The sequence below is a fragment of the Carya illinoinensis genome, chromosome 8, assembly GCF_018687715.1.
Source record: "Carya illinoinensis cultivar Pawnee chromosome 8, C.illinoinensisPawnee_v1, whole genome shotgun sequence".
Taxonomy (NCBI): domain Eukaryota; kingdom Viridiplantae; phylum Streptophyta; class Magnoliopsida; order Fagales; family Juglandaceae; genus Carya; species Carya illinoinensis.
In genome coordinates, this window is record NC_056759.1 from 17798541 (window position 1) to 17816541 (window position 18001).

Consider the following 18001-nt stretch of genomic DNA (forward strand, 5'->3'; position numbering starts at 1 on the left):
GGCTAATCTTGGCTGCAAAACTTCATTCTCTGCTTTTGTATATAACAGCCACATTAATTTAACTCCTAGAAATGATTAATGTAGAACTTGGGTACATAACTTCAAATTTGGGGTTGCAGTCCTCCTTAAAACTTCTATGCATGTATCTTCCTAGTGGCTATCAAGTGTGGAGCGAACCTTCCTAGCTTCATGAACTTTGCAGCATATTGTATTACCATGAAGTTTCCTTGCACTACAGTGGCAAATTCTTGGATCTTCTATTGTTTAATCGATTCCAAGAGGAACCGATTGTCAAACTCCTCCTTGAAGCTTTCCTAAATCAAAGCAGCGATATTGCCTAGTTCTCTTATCAGCAGCTGTCTTTTAGTATCCCACAAGATATCGGCCTCCCCTTCTAGTAGATGCCCTGCATACTACACCTTCTACTCCTTAGTACAACCGCTAATCTCAAAAGTCCTATTGAGATTGAGTAGCCACTTGTTGGCCTTCATGGGTCCTTCGATTCCTATGAAATTAGGGTGTCTATATATCAGAAACTTCTCATATGAGCAGCCTTTGTTTTCCACCACTCCTACCTTTTGGCCTACAAGCGTAATTGTTGTTGGTTTTGCCTCGAGATAATCCCTTATTGTTGCTTCATCATCTCTGTCATTTGGTGAATTGCATCTGCCAAGTCGTGTCCTCTATCCAATAGGCACTCTTGATCTCTATGAGCATTGGATCTCTCAGGGTTTCTTTCTCTTTTGTCACATGCCATTTTACTTCAATCTTCCAAATCTTGAGAGGCACGTGTATCAAATACAGCTCCAGCTTCAAGATTCAAGCTAATCCAAAACTAAAGATTTAAGCCTACATTCTGGAAATACATTACTTAGGACATGTGGTTTTACCCAGAGACATAATTGCTCTGATACCACTCTGTGATGCCCCCAAACCCCCGCTTGAGATGTAACAGAGACTTGGAGCGTCAGGACAAGCAACACATGGTTACATAACCCCGTTTATGATAGTTAATATGTAATGCATCCTATTATGCAGCTAGCAGTATTCAATAATTACAGCGGAATAAGGATGACTAAAATAAAACTCATGCCAAAATGAACTAAACATCCCAATTGCAATAATAACCATCATAACTCCAAAATTAAAGATAGCACATCCTTAATACAAGTACTTAAAACCAAGTCTCAACAATTAGATCAACTATTTCATACGCTCTAAGGTGTGAAGAGTTAGTGCTATGAACACCATAATCAAATCCAATCTTTGCTCTAGGTACTGCTCCTCCTCAACCAATTGTATCAATTGGTCCATCCTGGTTAGTCTCCTCCAGTTCTGATACAACTTCTACCATTTCAAGAGGAATGGTAGAGGGACTACTGTAGTGAGATTCCTTATAATCTCATTAAGTTAACAACCAACATGCACAAAGATAAATTATACATGACAGATGATAAATATGACAAGTATGCATGTAGGAAAACCTGTATTATTCTCCAATCCAATTTTTCTCAAAAACTCTTTCAAGTCATATGAAAAATATTTTGATGCACATTTTGTTACATAGAACATTTTCCAATCCATCTTTCAAAAATATAACATTTCATCATCATTAAAGTCATCATTAACATTAACATCATAACATATGGTATCATCACAGTTCTCCATATGCATTGAGAGTACCTGTTGGTCACCGTAGTACAACTTATGTTGAAACTACGTTTTTTCTAGACTCATTCTCCATTAGTAACATAACATTTCATCATAACATCATTATCGTAACATCATAACATCATACATATGCACCCACCAACCTTAAGTGCCATATATTTGACTTCACTCCGGTATTTTTTAAAAAAAAAATCCATTTGAAACCCCGTTGACTGTTCTTCGTCAACCCAGGGGTTATCAATTCATTTTTACTCACTCTAGAGTGGAAAGAGAAGTTCCACTAGGATAATTCCTCATCCTAGCCTTTGGGGTCGTGACAAAAATTTATATTTTCGTGCTATACTTGGAAATGTTTTTCATGACATGTATTTGTGAAGTATGACAATGGTAGTTCATATAATATGCTCAAATGTAAAAATTATGCATGTCATGTGAACAAATAATCGAATGCACAATACTATGTTTTATGCTCAAAATTACAATTTGTAACAGACCGCTAGAAATTTAATGGTGGAATTTCTATAGACTTTAGGAATCTTATAAAAATTACGTAAGTTTTCACGAATTGACCAATCGCAAAGGTTTTAGTTTGTCAATATGGTCAATGTTATCACTCAATATAGTGCCAGAAATGCTATTTTAATTGTTTGAGGTAGTTAGAAGTACCAAAATATATTATGGTCTATGCCACTAGACTCAGTTGATTATTTAAGATTTTATGGTACAATAACTCATTTTCATAATTTCGGACGAAATGCCTGTTCAAAACTATGAAACTATTTTTAGGGGCACTTTGGGGTTGAGTTTTGGTAAATAATTTTCACTATAGGTTAATATAAATATTTAGGATTTTTTATTACTAAGTTCATTATGCATTTTTTCTGAGTGAATAGTAACCTCGATAAGTGTACTAAGTACAATGTTTTCAAAATCACAATGTAAAATGTCCAAATTAGGTTAGAGAAATTTTATTTGGACACCTGGCAAAATCTTAGCCACACATAGTGAAAATGGTATTAGACACCTGGCACAAAGAGGAACCATTAGATGGATTTGTAAAAGAAATCAAGGTGTGAGATCATGCCAACTAAGCAAACTTTTTTTTCATCTAATCAACCAAATTGAGTCAGATCAAAGAGGGTTTCAACCCTAGTGAAACCCTAAATGGTTGGAATCAAATTGAAACCCAAAATCTTGGTTGAAAACCAAGACCCTAAACGGTTTGCCTAAACCCTAAAGTTGGCCTCCAAACCCCTTTTTATCTGATTTCTAGCATTGTGTTTAATTACTTGATTAAATCACTTCTACATGCTATTAATTCATCAAATCATTGTTATGATATCATTATCCAACCTTTTAAATCTTGAAAATTTGATTGGGCCAAGAAAAATTGAATTTGGGCTTGATAGCATCCCAAAACTTAACCAAACCCCCTTTAAACCCCAAATTGAAGTTCACTTGGTTGAGGCCCACCAAGGCCTACAAATTTGGCCACCTTAGCAAAGTTTCTTGAAGAAGTTTCCTCCCCTACATGACAGAACATCCACTACCCTAGCTTCAGCCAATAGTGCCTTGATGTAAAGGAGAATCCATATCATCAACCTCCATACCTCACAGCTTCTGCAGGCAGTCCTTTGCCCCTCACTATTCTCCACTTTATGTCACATAGCTACCTCCGATCAAGGGTCATTCAAGCCATATCTTCCCCCTACAGAATTCTATAGTCATGCAAGACACACTTATTTCCCTTTAATCACTTCTTCACCCCGTTCTTAAAGAGAAACCTAAAAGAGCTCTCTCGGGCAGATTTCTAGGTTTTTTTACGTGGCGATTTTCGACTCTTTGTAAGTATTTTCACACAATAACTCCTTCATAAAAGTTTTTCCTATTTGAGTATAGTTTCAGTAGATATATTATTTGTATCATTACATGGTCATTTTTTCAGTTAAAAGTACTTTTAACGATGGAAAGGTCATTCTAAGTGTGAAACTGGAGAGTTTGTTATGTTTTGGAAGTTTTGACCAAGCTAATGGACATGTCTTGGTCTGAAAATTTTATGGAATGCTTTTAGCATTTTTTTAAGAGTTTTAATTGAGATTTTGTTGCATGAATAAAGCTTTTGATGGTAGATTTTCTTAAATCTAGAAACTTGAAAACTGAAAGTGGAAAAACAGTTTTTATTTGGAGAAAGTTTGAATATTTCGTAGTTTGATCTTACTCTAAAGGTTTTGATATTTTTATATGATGATCCTAAGTCTCTTATTTTTATTTTAGGATGTTATTTTGAAGGTATTTAGTATTATTTTCAAAGATATGATTTTTATATGCAAGAGGATTTCGGTTACGCCTAAGATTTGATGTTTTTGGGTTAGATCCATGTTTTATTGATTTTTAGCCATGTGGTTTTAATTTTGATAGTTGGATCTTATTTAGAACACATTTTTAAACCATATGATGTTTTAGTTTGAAGATCTCATCTTTGTAAGCCATGGATCAAGAGATTGATCAAAGCTAGTTAAGAAAAAAGTTTATGTTTTTGGACTAAGTGTAAAACCAAAAACTGCAAATGTTATTTTGTGATTTTGGTGACTTTAGTTTGATGATTTAAAGCATGGTTGATCTTAGGATGATGTTATGAATATGTTAGAAGTAAGATTTGATTTTTTGAAATTCTTGGAGATGTTTTTGATTTAGGGTCAAAGCTTGTGATTCAACGGTTTGGATCTTTTTACAAAAATTTTAGTGTTGATTATTTGTTTTTTCTAAATGAATGTTTTAAGTATGGTTTTAAACTTATGATATAAAAATCTTTGTTGCAAAATTTTCGTTTAAGCATGAGTTTTGAAGTTGGAAGAGTTACAACAAAAATCAAGAGAAATGACTTGTAGATGTTTCGGCCATAGTGTGTTTTTCATATTTATGACTTGTTTAAAATTTTTCTAAGTTGATATTTGAGTTCAGAACAAAATTAACATGAGGAATATAAATTTTGAAAATTTTTGGAGTTAGAATGTGAAATCTTCAAGTTAGAGGTAAAATGGTCATTTTTCCACATATAGAGAGTAAAATGATAATCATTTTACTCTAAATTAGCTTGTTTTCATGTTTCTAATTGTTAGTAATTAAATTTCTAACTTTTAAAATATCCTCTCACAGTTCCTTGTGTTTCACACTTTATTCTCGTAGAATGTAACGATCGAAATAAGTTAGCTTCTAACTTATTATCAGTTTACTGTGTATATATGATGGGTAAGGAACTCTAATTTATGTATGTATGTTATCATATATGTCATGCCATGCCATGTCATTACATGTTTATCTGTTATGCATGATTTATTCTATCTTGAATATTTATCTATTACACAATCTATTCTGTCACGTATTGCTATATGTTATATGTCATATGTTACATGTATGTCATATAATGTAATATTCACTACTGCAAATATGTCATGTTAAGTATGATATCTGTTACATGTTAGATCATATTATGAAATATTTTCATCTCAAGTAAGTCATATCTTTCGAGTTAAGTTAAAGTTCAGTTATGTAGATACTCCTAGTGCAATCATTCTGATTGTTAGGATATCTTATTTAAAATACTCATGATGGAATCATTCTAATTGTATGAGTATCTCTAAGGGAATATGTTGGGCAAAATCATTCTGATTGTTCACTATTCTTGACGAAATGACTGGTGGAATCATTTTGATTGTCAGAATTCAAGTTCAAGTTCATGTTAAGTAAAGAAGTCAAATCAAGTTTATGTTAAGTCAAGTTTCGGATCACGTTCATGTTAAATTATTCATTCGATCCTAAGTGTTAGGATGAGATAATATCATAGTGGAACTCTTTTATTCAAGCTGGAGTGTCTAAATAGGTGTGAAATTTCTTGGACGCGCTCACCAGAACTCGTCAGGCACTAATACCGATGGAGCCATATTTCATTTTATGTGTGTTCACAACAAGTGTGACACAAACAATTCATAGGGTCACAATAACTGTGGAGCATACACTACGTGAGACAGCAATTGTAACACATAGAATATGTGGGGCCACAACAACTGTGGAGTACGTATTAATGCACTCACAACTGGTGTAGATACTTGTGTTGTGATCTAGTAATCGATAGGGACACCAGACTCAAGGAGACCCGTGTAGCACCCATATAGTCACTTTATTAATTAAGTCTATTAAACAAGATTCCAAGTTCATGTATTTTACGTTCAAGTCATGTTTCACGTTACATTATGTTCAAGTTTACGTTCACGTCAATCTAAGTTTCAGTTTCAAGTTCATGTTCATATCATGTTATGTTCACATTTATGTTATGTTCAAGCTTACTTTCATGTTGTGTTATGTTCATGTTATGTTATGTTTCAAGTTCACGTTCATATCATATTATGTTTACGTACATGTTATATTCAAGTTCACGTTCATGTTATGTTATGTTCATGTTCACATTATGTCTCAAGTTCACTTTTATATCATGTTATGCTCAGATTTATGTTAAGTTCAAGTTTATGTTTATGTTATATATGTTCACTGTCATGCTATGTTTCAAGTCCATATTATGTTTCAAGTTCATATTCTTATTATGTTGCTAGTTCATGTTATGTTTTAAGTTCAAGTTCATGTCATGTCAAGTCAAGTTTGGTTCACATTTCAGTTAAGGTTATGTCAGTTATGCCATGTTATGACTTTAATTATGCATTTATGCTTTTATTACCATACATACATCATTAACCTGTATGAGAGTTTCCTGTTAACTTACTGAGATTTGTAATCAAATCTCACCGTGTTAGTCCCAACTACCATTCCCTCCCGAATGGTAGGCGATATGTTTGGATCAGAGTAGGGAGCAGACATTAATAGACTGGAGGAGGTTGACTAGACGCCGCAAATACGATACGGAGCTTACAGCTTCCATAGTTAGTTTTTGGACAATATTCTGGCCTCGTTAGTCGACTTACATAAGTTACTCAACGCACTTCCTCAATAGTGTATTTTTGCAATGTAAATATGCAGTCTGGTCTCCCATGTTTTTGAGATTACAATTTTTTGAGACTCGTACTAAAATCGTGAATGCTTATTTTATTAAGTATGATTGGATTATGATTTAACTATTTGGAATATTATAAGTTTGGTACATAGTATTGTTCATTTTAATGTTGTTCATAGATATTTGGTAGTTTGCATTTTTTTCTTTAATTATGATTTATTTTCCTTTCTTCTTATCATAATAATCTTGTGCAAAGGAAAGCTTTAGTAGCTCTTAATAGATGGAAGAAAACCTTTTCCTTTTCTTTTAAATGTTTGATTTTCTAAGCACACTTAATCAAGTTGCACTTTGGTGAGGCAACATGGCTAGCTCCCACGTGAAATCATGTTAATAATTAATCGGTCTTCACTTAGTTTTAGGGCCCATTTGGATATAATAAGTGTTTCGTCTCTTCTCATTATTACAATTTTTTTAAATTTTCACATAAAATATAATAAACAATTCAATTTATTTAAATCGCAAAATAATAATAATATTAAAAAATAATATTTTATTTAATTTTCAACTTTTATCTCAACTCACCATCCAAACGGCACGTTTGTATTTTCATTATTTGCATTTTATTGTTTCATATTTTCATTCATTTGACTGAGTTTTTGCCTATTTTTATTTGTATTTGTAAGAATAAACTACAGCATAAGAGAGAAAAAAGGAAAGAGAAAACAGACGAAAAAAGAACAGAAAATTTTTTAAATCAATTCCTTATATTTTATAAATATATCAGAATTGTCCAAGATATTTTTTCTTATATATTTCTTCTCCAGTCATTTCTTAATTTGAAACTGAATCATTCAACTCATGAATTTTTAGTAAATTGTAAAGATGATTTAATTTTAGGCATAATGGGAAAAAGAAACAAAAGATAAGGTTTAGTGAGACAAGGTGTAATAATTAGTCACGAAGATCAATTTCGTGGGTCCAGTTGATGTGCCTAGTCATCCAGGGTGGATCGGGTCGGACTCAAACAATGAACCGGGGGTTGTAGGCCTTACTGATAATATATTTATATTATGTAATCATACTATATTATGGAACTATAAGTCAATAACTTATGCATTATAACGTTTTGTTTACATATATTATGGTTTAATTTACAACATTTACCTTATGCATTATTTTTTAAAACTCAAGACTACATTTTAATTTATGTTATAAAGGTTATATCATAAGAATAGTTTTAATCAAAAATAGCTAAAATAATTAAAATTCATTACAAAAATAGCTATCTTTAATATTTATCAAAATAAAATCAGAAACACTATGAAGCTCGACTCACTCATTTATAATTTGAACATTAATGATATGATTAGGGAGTCAAGTTCAAATAAGGATACGAATAAGCATATTCAAATTTTGGTATTTACATTAACGATCAGCGAGTCAAGTTCAAATAAACAAATAAATACACTCATCCAACTCGAGCAGCCTAACACAAATTCACAAATTTGGCTCGATTCATATGGTATGTATCCCTACTACAATCCAACGATGTTCTCATTCCACACCTCTTGGAACATGATGCCTAATCTGATTGGACGATTTCTACAGTCAAGTATCCCCCTTTTTTAAAAAGTATTACTATGTAAAGCTTTGACTTTCAATAGAAAGCAAAATCGTTGAAAACAATTTGTAAGCTCCCACTAGATCTAATGTTAGAAACTTTGGGTGCAAATAACTTCAATGTTGTAGAGGAAGAATTACCCAGTAAATCATCTAAGGTGAAATCGCAAAACACTCCATAACATGAGACATCCCAAAATTGATCGACCCTTCTGTTTCCAACACGTGCCAATCAAAGGACAAATAATGGCATAATTGGTAAGGAAAATAAACAAAAATGATTACGTGTAATCCCACATGCTGACATAATTTGATGTAATTTATCAGATTATAAAGTTATTTATATTATAAAATAGATTTAACGGATCAGATAAAATCAAGTCAGCTTGTAAGATTTATTGTATAATTCATTTATAGATATGGCAGTCCTCATTTACCAAAGCAACTCACAGATGGACTTCAAATGACTTTTTCAATGCATTTAACCTAGGGAAGCTATAATAGCTAACTTCAATTACAAAATGCAGAAGATGGATGTAAAGTTGCAACCACCACCGCTCCTGCCTCTACCCGATTTTCATTTTCCACAGGACTGATCATAGAAAAGATCTCCCCGTACAATTGAAGTCATTCATTAAATTAATACATAACTCATCACCAGATCCATCTATAATTTGAGCCAAACTACAAGGTTCTATGCCGCCTAAGGCGGAAGAAATGACATTAAGGTGACAATCCAAAGCAGAAAGAACAAAAATGTTTCAACTTCTCATGGGAACTCAAAAGCACTAGCACTCCTTCAAAGATCCTGCACACTCAAACCTACAAATAAAAGAATGAATCATCAGATGTGACCCACAAAATAAAAAGGTTGAGCACAATATCAACCTACACCACGTAACACATACTTTCAAGTGTATAACCCACTATGCTCCACATTTAACTGAAGTACAGGTCTTTGTTACTTTTAGAGAGAGAGAGAGAGAGAGAGAGAGAGAGAGAGTTTAGCAAGCTTTCAGCTCCACTGTTCACTTGCCCAGTGCCCAAAAATATGTCCCACGGACGTGAAGAAAATCAATGGTTCCACTCTGCTCCTGCTGTAGCTAGCTAGCCTCTGTAGCCACTCTGGATACGTCTCGGTCGCTTGGCTTTTTTAGCAAGTTTGACTATTATTATCATGTTTGGAAAGAGACCGACTGGTAACAAAGAGAAAACGACCTTTCATGGGTAACCAGTACCCTCAGGCTCCAGTGCTGGTTTTTTATTTTGATTTGGAAAATAAGCGACAAGGAAGACTCTGGAAGGGTTATACTTCCTTCAATTTGCTCCTGTTTTTGCAAGCTTTTGCACAGTTTCTTCATCAAGAAATTCAACACTGCATCATTTTTTTCTCTCCTTCCTTTTAACAACGGCAACTCTCAGCATCCACTTAAATTCTCCTTTAAAACAAACCACATGAGAACACTCTTTCTAACACTGGACTTTTATTTCTTTTCCATTATCTTTACATCTCATTTTGTGTTTTGCAGAAATTAGAGAGATGACTCTGTTTCGATTCATCACAAGTTGTTAGGTAGTGTTTCTGTAAGGTTAAGAAAGAAGGTTTACTTGTACAGAGAAGAGAGAGAAAGCCCGGAAAGACCCGGGCCTGGAGCAAGGCAGAGGTGTCTTGCAGATGGGGTATGACATCAGTTAAATTCATTCTATGGGATGTTGACTCAAGTTTAAACAAATGGGGGGCTGAAGTGTCAGCCTCCCATTGGGATGGTGCTAATTGGCACTTGACAGCACATCCAGCCAGAAGCGTAACTCAACCATAATATGAAAGTTAACATGCAAGACTGAAGTGAAGGGTGTGTGCATGTTGGACTCTTATGCCTCAAAGAGACAAATAATCAAAGCACAGCTGAAAAAATACATAGATGAAAAAATAACAGTGAGACCTGGAGGAAGGGACTGCTTCAACTTCTCAGCCTTCTCTGAGTCAAACACACACAAAGTGTAAAGGTACTTGGAGCAGCGAACTTTAAACTTCACCACATCCCTGCTCCTCTTGATTTTGACAGAGCGAGCATCCTTCCTTCTTGCAGTGAGAAGGAAATCCTTGATCTCATGTATTTGCTTTGGCTGTTAAAAGTAGAGCAGACAAATCAGTATAAATTTTAACTCACCAACTAAATGCATTAACACAAAATAAAAGGCCCATAACTGACTTGAGCATAGTAACGCTCAATATATGTTTTAATTTACCAACTAAATTGCACATTTTTCATGCTTAATGCCACAACTGTACAGATTCCACATAAAAACATAGAATAATTATCAATTTAGAATTAACATGATTTTGTACTGGTACCCTCCATTTGCTCATTGGGAGAACAGAGAAAAAAAAAACTCCATTTGGTGGCTGAGAAACTTGTGCAAAAAGCTAAGGACAAATTAAAATCTAGTTACCAAAAAGGTGGAAGTGGGCTGAATATTATTTCAGGAAATCTTAAGGTAATCATAATAGACCAAAGATTTGCATGTAAATTTCCACTTGATATATATTTACCAACTTTTCAAAACAACAGGTGAGATCGCAATATTACCCACATGGGCAATGCAAAAACACCAATGGCAGCGATAAAAAGATAATATTACCCGTGTCCTACTACAATAATCCATATGGCATTTAAGGCAATTAAGCTTCCTTAATATAGCTGCTACCTCTTAAAGTTTACAAAGCAGCAACAAATAGGAAATAACTATAACAAAAAATGCATATTTTATGCATGCCTAAATACATACATACAGTTATAAGCACATACAGATATAATTTGACCACAAAAAAAAAAAACCTGTACTGATACATGCTCTGAGCCTCATGTAATCTTAAGGTTAAATTTACAATAGCCTTAACCATCCCTGTGATAATACAACTAGATTGAACGAAAGAATCCTACAAGAGTGAAACGTGCTCTTTTAATGATCAAAATCAAATAACTAAAAGCTTCTTCCTTTTATATTTTGATTTTAACCACAAAGCTGTTCTGAGAAGGATTGACATTAGCCTACCATTTTCTTGCTGATAAAACAAAGAGACTGTGGGCAAAAATAGAACAAACACCAAATAGCAGCAATATCAAAAACCCTTTCCGAACCTGCTCTTAAAAAAAGACAAAAAAAATCTTACACGCAAAAGACAAACTAGAAGTTTTGAAAATGTTCATTAACCCACTACTTGGTTAATTCAAATACATCCTAGATTTGATTTTCACCTCTTTTCTTTATTATCATGACAATCCAGGGAAACAGCTCATCCAGATTGAGAGAAACAAGAGCCAAATGATACGCAACACGGTTAAAAAAATGTAACGCTGCCTTCGGTTTCCGAGAAACCAAGAAAATAGAAGAAAGTATTAATAAGAAGAGAAAGATACCATTTTGACTTCGCCTGTCAGTGAAGCTTGTGGGGCTGACGACCAGAGCACTCCCAAAGGCGGCAAGTGCTGTCGAAGAGCGGCAGCTCTAAGAAGGTAAAACCAGCGACTATATATATGTATACTTGAACCATAGCGAGAAACCCTAATTCTATATTTCGTCACGTTATCCGATACTTTTTGTTTTGTTTTGTTTTTATTTTTTATATGGGCCTGAGTTTACCCTATTCTCTGCAGCGGATTGTCACAAGTAAACTAATGGGCCGGCAGCCTTAAATTGAGCTTCGTATATTTTAGCATGGGTGAAATAAAAAAAAAAAAATGGATAAACTGCTAAATCGAAGTGGACCGTTTGATCAGTATCATTTTTATATTTTTTCGAAATCGATCAAAATCGGTTCAATTTAATTTTATATCTTCTAATATAGGACTGAATCGGTTTATATATATATGTATATATTTTTTTTTAATTTTTTATATTGTATAAAATATTTTTTGTATGATTTTTTATATTATATATAGTTATTATATATAAAATAATTTTATATTATATGATAAATTACTAATTAATATATTATTAAATTTTAAAATCCTATATCACTATAATCTATTATATATATATATATCAGAAAACTGAACTGAACCGGACCGGTAAAATTAGAAGTACTAGTTTAAGGGTGTAATCGGTACGGTATCGAGTCTTAAAATCTCAAAATCGGTATATACTAGTCCAGTTCTAAAATATATCAAAAACCGGATTGAACCGGATCGGTTACATCCTTATTTTTTAGAATAAACAACCTCATATTCATTGAACCTATGCTCTTTTTGCTTTCACAATCTCTAAATTTATCCACATCTGGATTACAAATGAGCATAAAAGTTCACAAACGATTCAAGTTTGGCTTGTATATAAGAGTTTACCAAAGAATAGTTGATGTCCAATTTCAATCAATGTCCCTGTAATTTAGAATGAACCCTCATGCTACACTATAAAGTTTAAAGGACCAATCCTATCAGCTCCATCATTCCCTTCCTCTATTCAAAGATAATTCAATTCAACACTTCAATATAATCCATTCAATCCAAGCTTCATTTAACTACTCACTACCAACTACATAATACAACCAAAACCAAGAATACATATACAATCACAACTAATTTTGATGCTCAAACATTCCACATATGTGAAGCCAAAGATTAAATTTAAAATCTTTTCAATGCATATAACCAACACAAAGATGCACATACTCCATTCATTTATCATTGAAGACCAACACTTATCTATCACATAACCAGATAGTCATATATACTTCATCCATATATATGACATTCAATATATACAAATTTGTCCACCATTTAGAAACCAATACAATCACCATGCTTTTAAAGCTTCACTTACAACTCTGTTCAATCCAAACTTCCTCATAGTTTATCATAACCAACATATTCAATATATAAAATGTTAGAAATACTAGATCAAAGTACACAACATAAGCGATATTACCTAGTCAGAAATATCTTAGATCTAGTGCGATTGTTCCACGGATTGTCATTGTTGATCTTCCAAAATCTTCACGTATCGATGGTTGAGTGTGCTACGTGATAATATACAAGAGCAACACCCACTTATTCCATAGTCTAGATACCAGGACTTGAGAAAATCATTTTCTAAGAGAAAGACCCATACTTTTGTGTCACACATTCAACATGGAGAGAAGGTGCTTATTATAAAGCACCTCCATGTTACATATGACTAGACTTAAAATTCCAGTCAAGTGGCCCTTATGCCACTTTATTGGCCAAGGTATAACTCCTGACATTTTGTCAGGCTTTACATGCCTTGTCATGTGAAGGGGCAAGGGTTGCCCACTTTGGGCGCCTCCCTTTTTATTACATTTCTCATTTGCATATAGTGGGCAAGACTTTAGATTTGCATCTCTCAATATATTCTCTATCTTGTTCATATTGACAAATAGGACGTGTGATCATCGAGCACAGCTATAAAAGAAAAATAGGAGCACTATACCAAATATCTCTAAGAGAAGACCAACATAGCAACATCCCTAAAAGTGTCTCGTTATGCCCCAACTTATTTGGTGACAATAGACTAAGCATCTCTAATCCCTCTCGAGTCCAAATGACTCAAAGCAATCAATCTCCATAAAAATAATATACTCATAGTTATGTCGCAACTCTCAAGAAGTAACATAACTTGATTACAGTAAGTACACACCATTATCGATGTGTTACCAAAAGTAACTTGATTACAGTAAGTACACACCATTATCAATGTGTTACCAAAAGTCTTCCTTCCGCCCTCATGTTATTCAGTTTTAGTCCAGTCGTTTTCCCTGTAATTTCTCTTTAGACCACATCATTCATAGTCATAGATAACATGCCAAAATAGCAGACACTAAAACATCAACCTCGTGACATAGTCAAATGTTTCCTAAGAACATAAATAAATTAAGGTCATCAATTATGATCTATAGGACTCACACGGTAAGGAAGCAGGGATTCATTCACTCACCTCTACTGTTGGTTGCAAAAGCACATGTAATATGAAATACATGCTACGATGGAGTTCTCTTTTCCAAAAATAAAGAGCACATATCAAATCTCAATACATCGTACAGATCTTAGTCTATTTGCTATCTCAGTGCCTAACCTGAGTCCTTTCATTTGCTCACTATCCAAAGTGCCAAATAGGATGTCACATCTGGTTAAATCATAAGCTACATGAATTCTGGGTAAACATGCATGATTCTTTTAAATATAATGGACCTCATTTTAGCTTCCATTGAAGCAACATATCTTTTGTGTCTTACACTTATCATTCTCTAGATAAGTACTGAATGACACATTGTCTTATCTTTGCTTGTCACTTTTTTGTAGTGCCAAAGGCGATCACTCATGTGAGTAAGTCAATTTAAGTCTGTCGACATACCTTTTTCATCATAACTACCAAATCTATGATAAATGTGTGTGCTAACTAAGAAATGCTTCCAGCTATGCCACATGATCATAAAACATATTAGTGTCATGTGCATGAAAATCAACACCATGATTGAGAGAAATCACACGGTCGACTAAAAAATAAAATCACAACACTCAAGTGAAGTTTTAGAATCATTTCTCTCAGTGCGTATTCTCATATGTAGTAACTTTCCAAAACATGCGCCTTCCAAAAGACTCTACTTTTGTATATAAAAGTCCTTTGCACAACAATGAAGTCAGTGAAAACTCATTACGAATCTCATTAATGTTAAACTCGCAATTTTAAACCTTAGATTCTAGTCAATAGGTTCGACATGCTACTTTTAAGAATCTACAAAATGTCATTTAGCAAACTAAATTTGCAACTTCAGGATTTCATATGAATCTCTTGTACTCAACATAAGCATGTGAGATAATCATCATTTATTTTTTTTAAGGGCAAAGGGATTAGGGCCTTCGCCCATAAAAACAATCACAATAGTCTACTCATTATTATTAATGACAATTGCATCACAAACTTACTTGATCAAGTAAGCCATATTTACCCTCCAACAAAATCTCAACCTCTAATTCCTATGAGCAAACCATAATGTAAACACCAAATTGAATACAAGGCAAAACTAGATTCTTTGGTATTTTCCATCTCATTAATTGTCTATGAATTTTGAGCATGAGCTCTTAGAAATTATTTTTCTCATACACAATCTCACAAGACGTAAAGTTTTAGCTACTTTTCATAAACCCATGTCTATCACCTTGTAGTATAGAAAACCTCTAATTAGGCGATAATTAATAATCTAAGACAACCAGATCATCATCTTTCTTACGAGAGACATTTTTCTAAGACCGTCAACAGCTTTCAAAGGACCCCATTTTATTCAATAAGTCGTTAATAAAAAAAAATGACTAGATTCCATGAGTATCTTTGAATAGATTGTTCATTTAGGCTGCATGTGAATAGTACCAACAATATTCATTTACTTTTTGTACCAAAATAGTACAAACAACAATCATACACTCCCAATACTTTGCACCTAAATATCACAAAAAACTAACCATCTAATTCTCCTACAAGAATTAGCTATTTGACTATTTCAAGAAAAATTTAAATAAATGTGTGATCAATGGTTATCTAAAGGCAATTCAATTAGTGCCAAGAGATAGATCCATACCTCTATTAACTCCAATTTTTCATTGTCAAATAAATCAACAACCCTAGGTTGGATCATCTAAGTGAAGTAAATCCAAGATTCTATGTTGGGTTCCTACTATGTGAATTTAGTACCTTTAGTGGAGTCATATTACAAATATTCTCTTCTAGTTTCTAAACGACAAGATAATAGTGATATATTGCTTCTACGCTATTTATGAGAATCTTTATATTTTATGAATTTTAGGAGTCACTATCACTAGAATTAGACTTGACAGTAACCAAAGGAAGTAGTCCTTTCTCTAGGCAGATGAGGTTTTCTCTCTATGCTCCTATGGAACATAGAGTTTTGTCTCTTGGATCTTTCTGATTCATAGAGTTTGTTTTGGGAATCTGTCGTTGGTAGTTCCCTCCTCTCATACAAGTCTTAAATCTTCCAATGGAGGAGGAACTATCCCACCTATGTAAGGGACTCAAGCTCACAGAGAAGGAACAACAAGAAATACTCCTTCTGAAGGAGGAACTGCTGCTTGCACAGGACATCAATAACTTATGTCTTGCTGCGCTGGTTGTATTGGATAGGGAAGTAAATAAAGGGGCTTTCAAAGCAACTATGACCAGGGTCTGAAATGCTGAAGGGGGTCTCTCTTTCAAAGACTTTGGCAAAAACAAATTCCTCATTAAATTCCACAGCCCCTCTGTGAGAAACAAGGTGCTATCTGGTAGACCATGGTCTTTTGATAGAAGTTTGATTTGCCTCCAAGAATGCAAAGGCAAACTAGCTTTAAAAGATATCAAGTTCTCGTTGGAACCTTTCTGGATTCAACTACATGACCTCCCATTTGCAAGGTTAAATAGAATTATGGGTGAGAAACTGGGAGCCAATTCTGGCAAGGTCCTTACAGTAGACATTAATGGAAAATGAAGAGCATGGGGGGGAGTCCTACGGGTAAAGGTGCTTCTCAACATTTCCAAACCTTTGGCAAGGGGAAGACAAATAAATGTGGAGACCAACTGTGTCTGGATACCCTTCAAATACGAAAGACTCCCATCCTTCTGTTACCTCTATGGTACTATTTTACATCCTCAATCCAATTGTTCAAGGCAGGCCTCAGATGGAAGTTCTCATGCTTCAACTCAACCCCAGTATAGTCCCTGGCTTAGAGCCATTGTGGCTCACAAACCAACAAACCACCAGTCTCAGGCAAGTAGTCCAGTGAAAAGGGTCTCAGGCAATGGGCGACAAGGTAGCTCTAATGATCAAAGTTCAGATTTTGGCACGAACAGCTTCTCTAGAAAGTCAAATGATATCCTGGGAACAGTCCCTAGTGATCCTGTGTACTCAAAAGGTGATATGGAAGAGGTAAGGGGGGTTGGTAACTTTTAGCCTCAAATGTACAATGCCAACTGTCAATGGTGAGAAAAGGAAACTTCTCTTAGCCTCGAGGTGCCTGCTACAGCAGTTACCAAAACCATCCTTACCAATGACTAGACAGACTCCCTGGTAGCTGACACCAACATGGCTCTTGCAGTAGACACTCTACAAGTAAGTCCCTCTTCTCAGAATACCCAGTTAGACCCAAAGCTACAAATAGTAAGCCCCTTATTGTCAAACTGGAAAAGGAGAGCTCGTGGCAAACCCCACTTGAGTGATGGCACTTCTCTGTTCTCCCCCACCACTAATCCTGTCACTAGTAAAAACAAAAAAAAAGAACCTCATCCCTATCTACTAAACCCACGAGGTCCTCAAAAAGACTTAAACAAAACAATAAGGTAGAGGCTGTTCAACAACCCTGCCCATCTCCATGAATGCCCTGTGCTGGAATTGCCGAGGGCTTGGGAACTCTCGGACAATTAGAGAACTCCATATCCTAGTAAGAGTTAAGTCCCCTTCATTGGTTTTCCTTATCGAAACCAAATGCAAAAGAGAAAGAATGGAAATCATTATAAACAAACTAGGCTATGACTGCAGCTTTATTGTGGACTGCATTGGACGAAGTGAAGGCCTAGCTTTCCTTTGGAAGCATCAAACACTAGCTAGTCTGGTGTCTTATTCCCTTAGTCACATATCTCTTCAAGTCCAAATCCATAATTCTCCAAATCACCTCATCATCACTGGCTTCTATGGTCACCTTA

General features: G+C 34.5%; 1 protein-coding gene across 1 annotated transcript; it reads right to left on the minus strand.

Annotated features, from left to right (window-relative positions):
- Positions 1 to 8746: 8746 nt before the first annotated feature.
- LOC122274475 lies at positions 8747 to 11934 on the minus strand (the record flags this gene model as incomplete). The annotated part of the gene is made up of 3 exons (XM_043083512.1): positions 8747 to 9115; positions 10237 to 10420; positions 11716 to 11934. Coding segments are annotated over 3 exons (426 nt in total), but the record flags the coding sequence as incomplete, so codon positions are not given.
- Positions 11935 to 18001: the final 6067 nt, after the last annotated feature.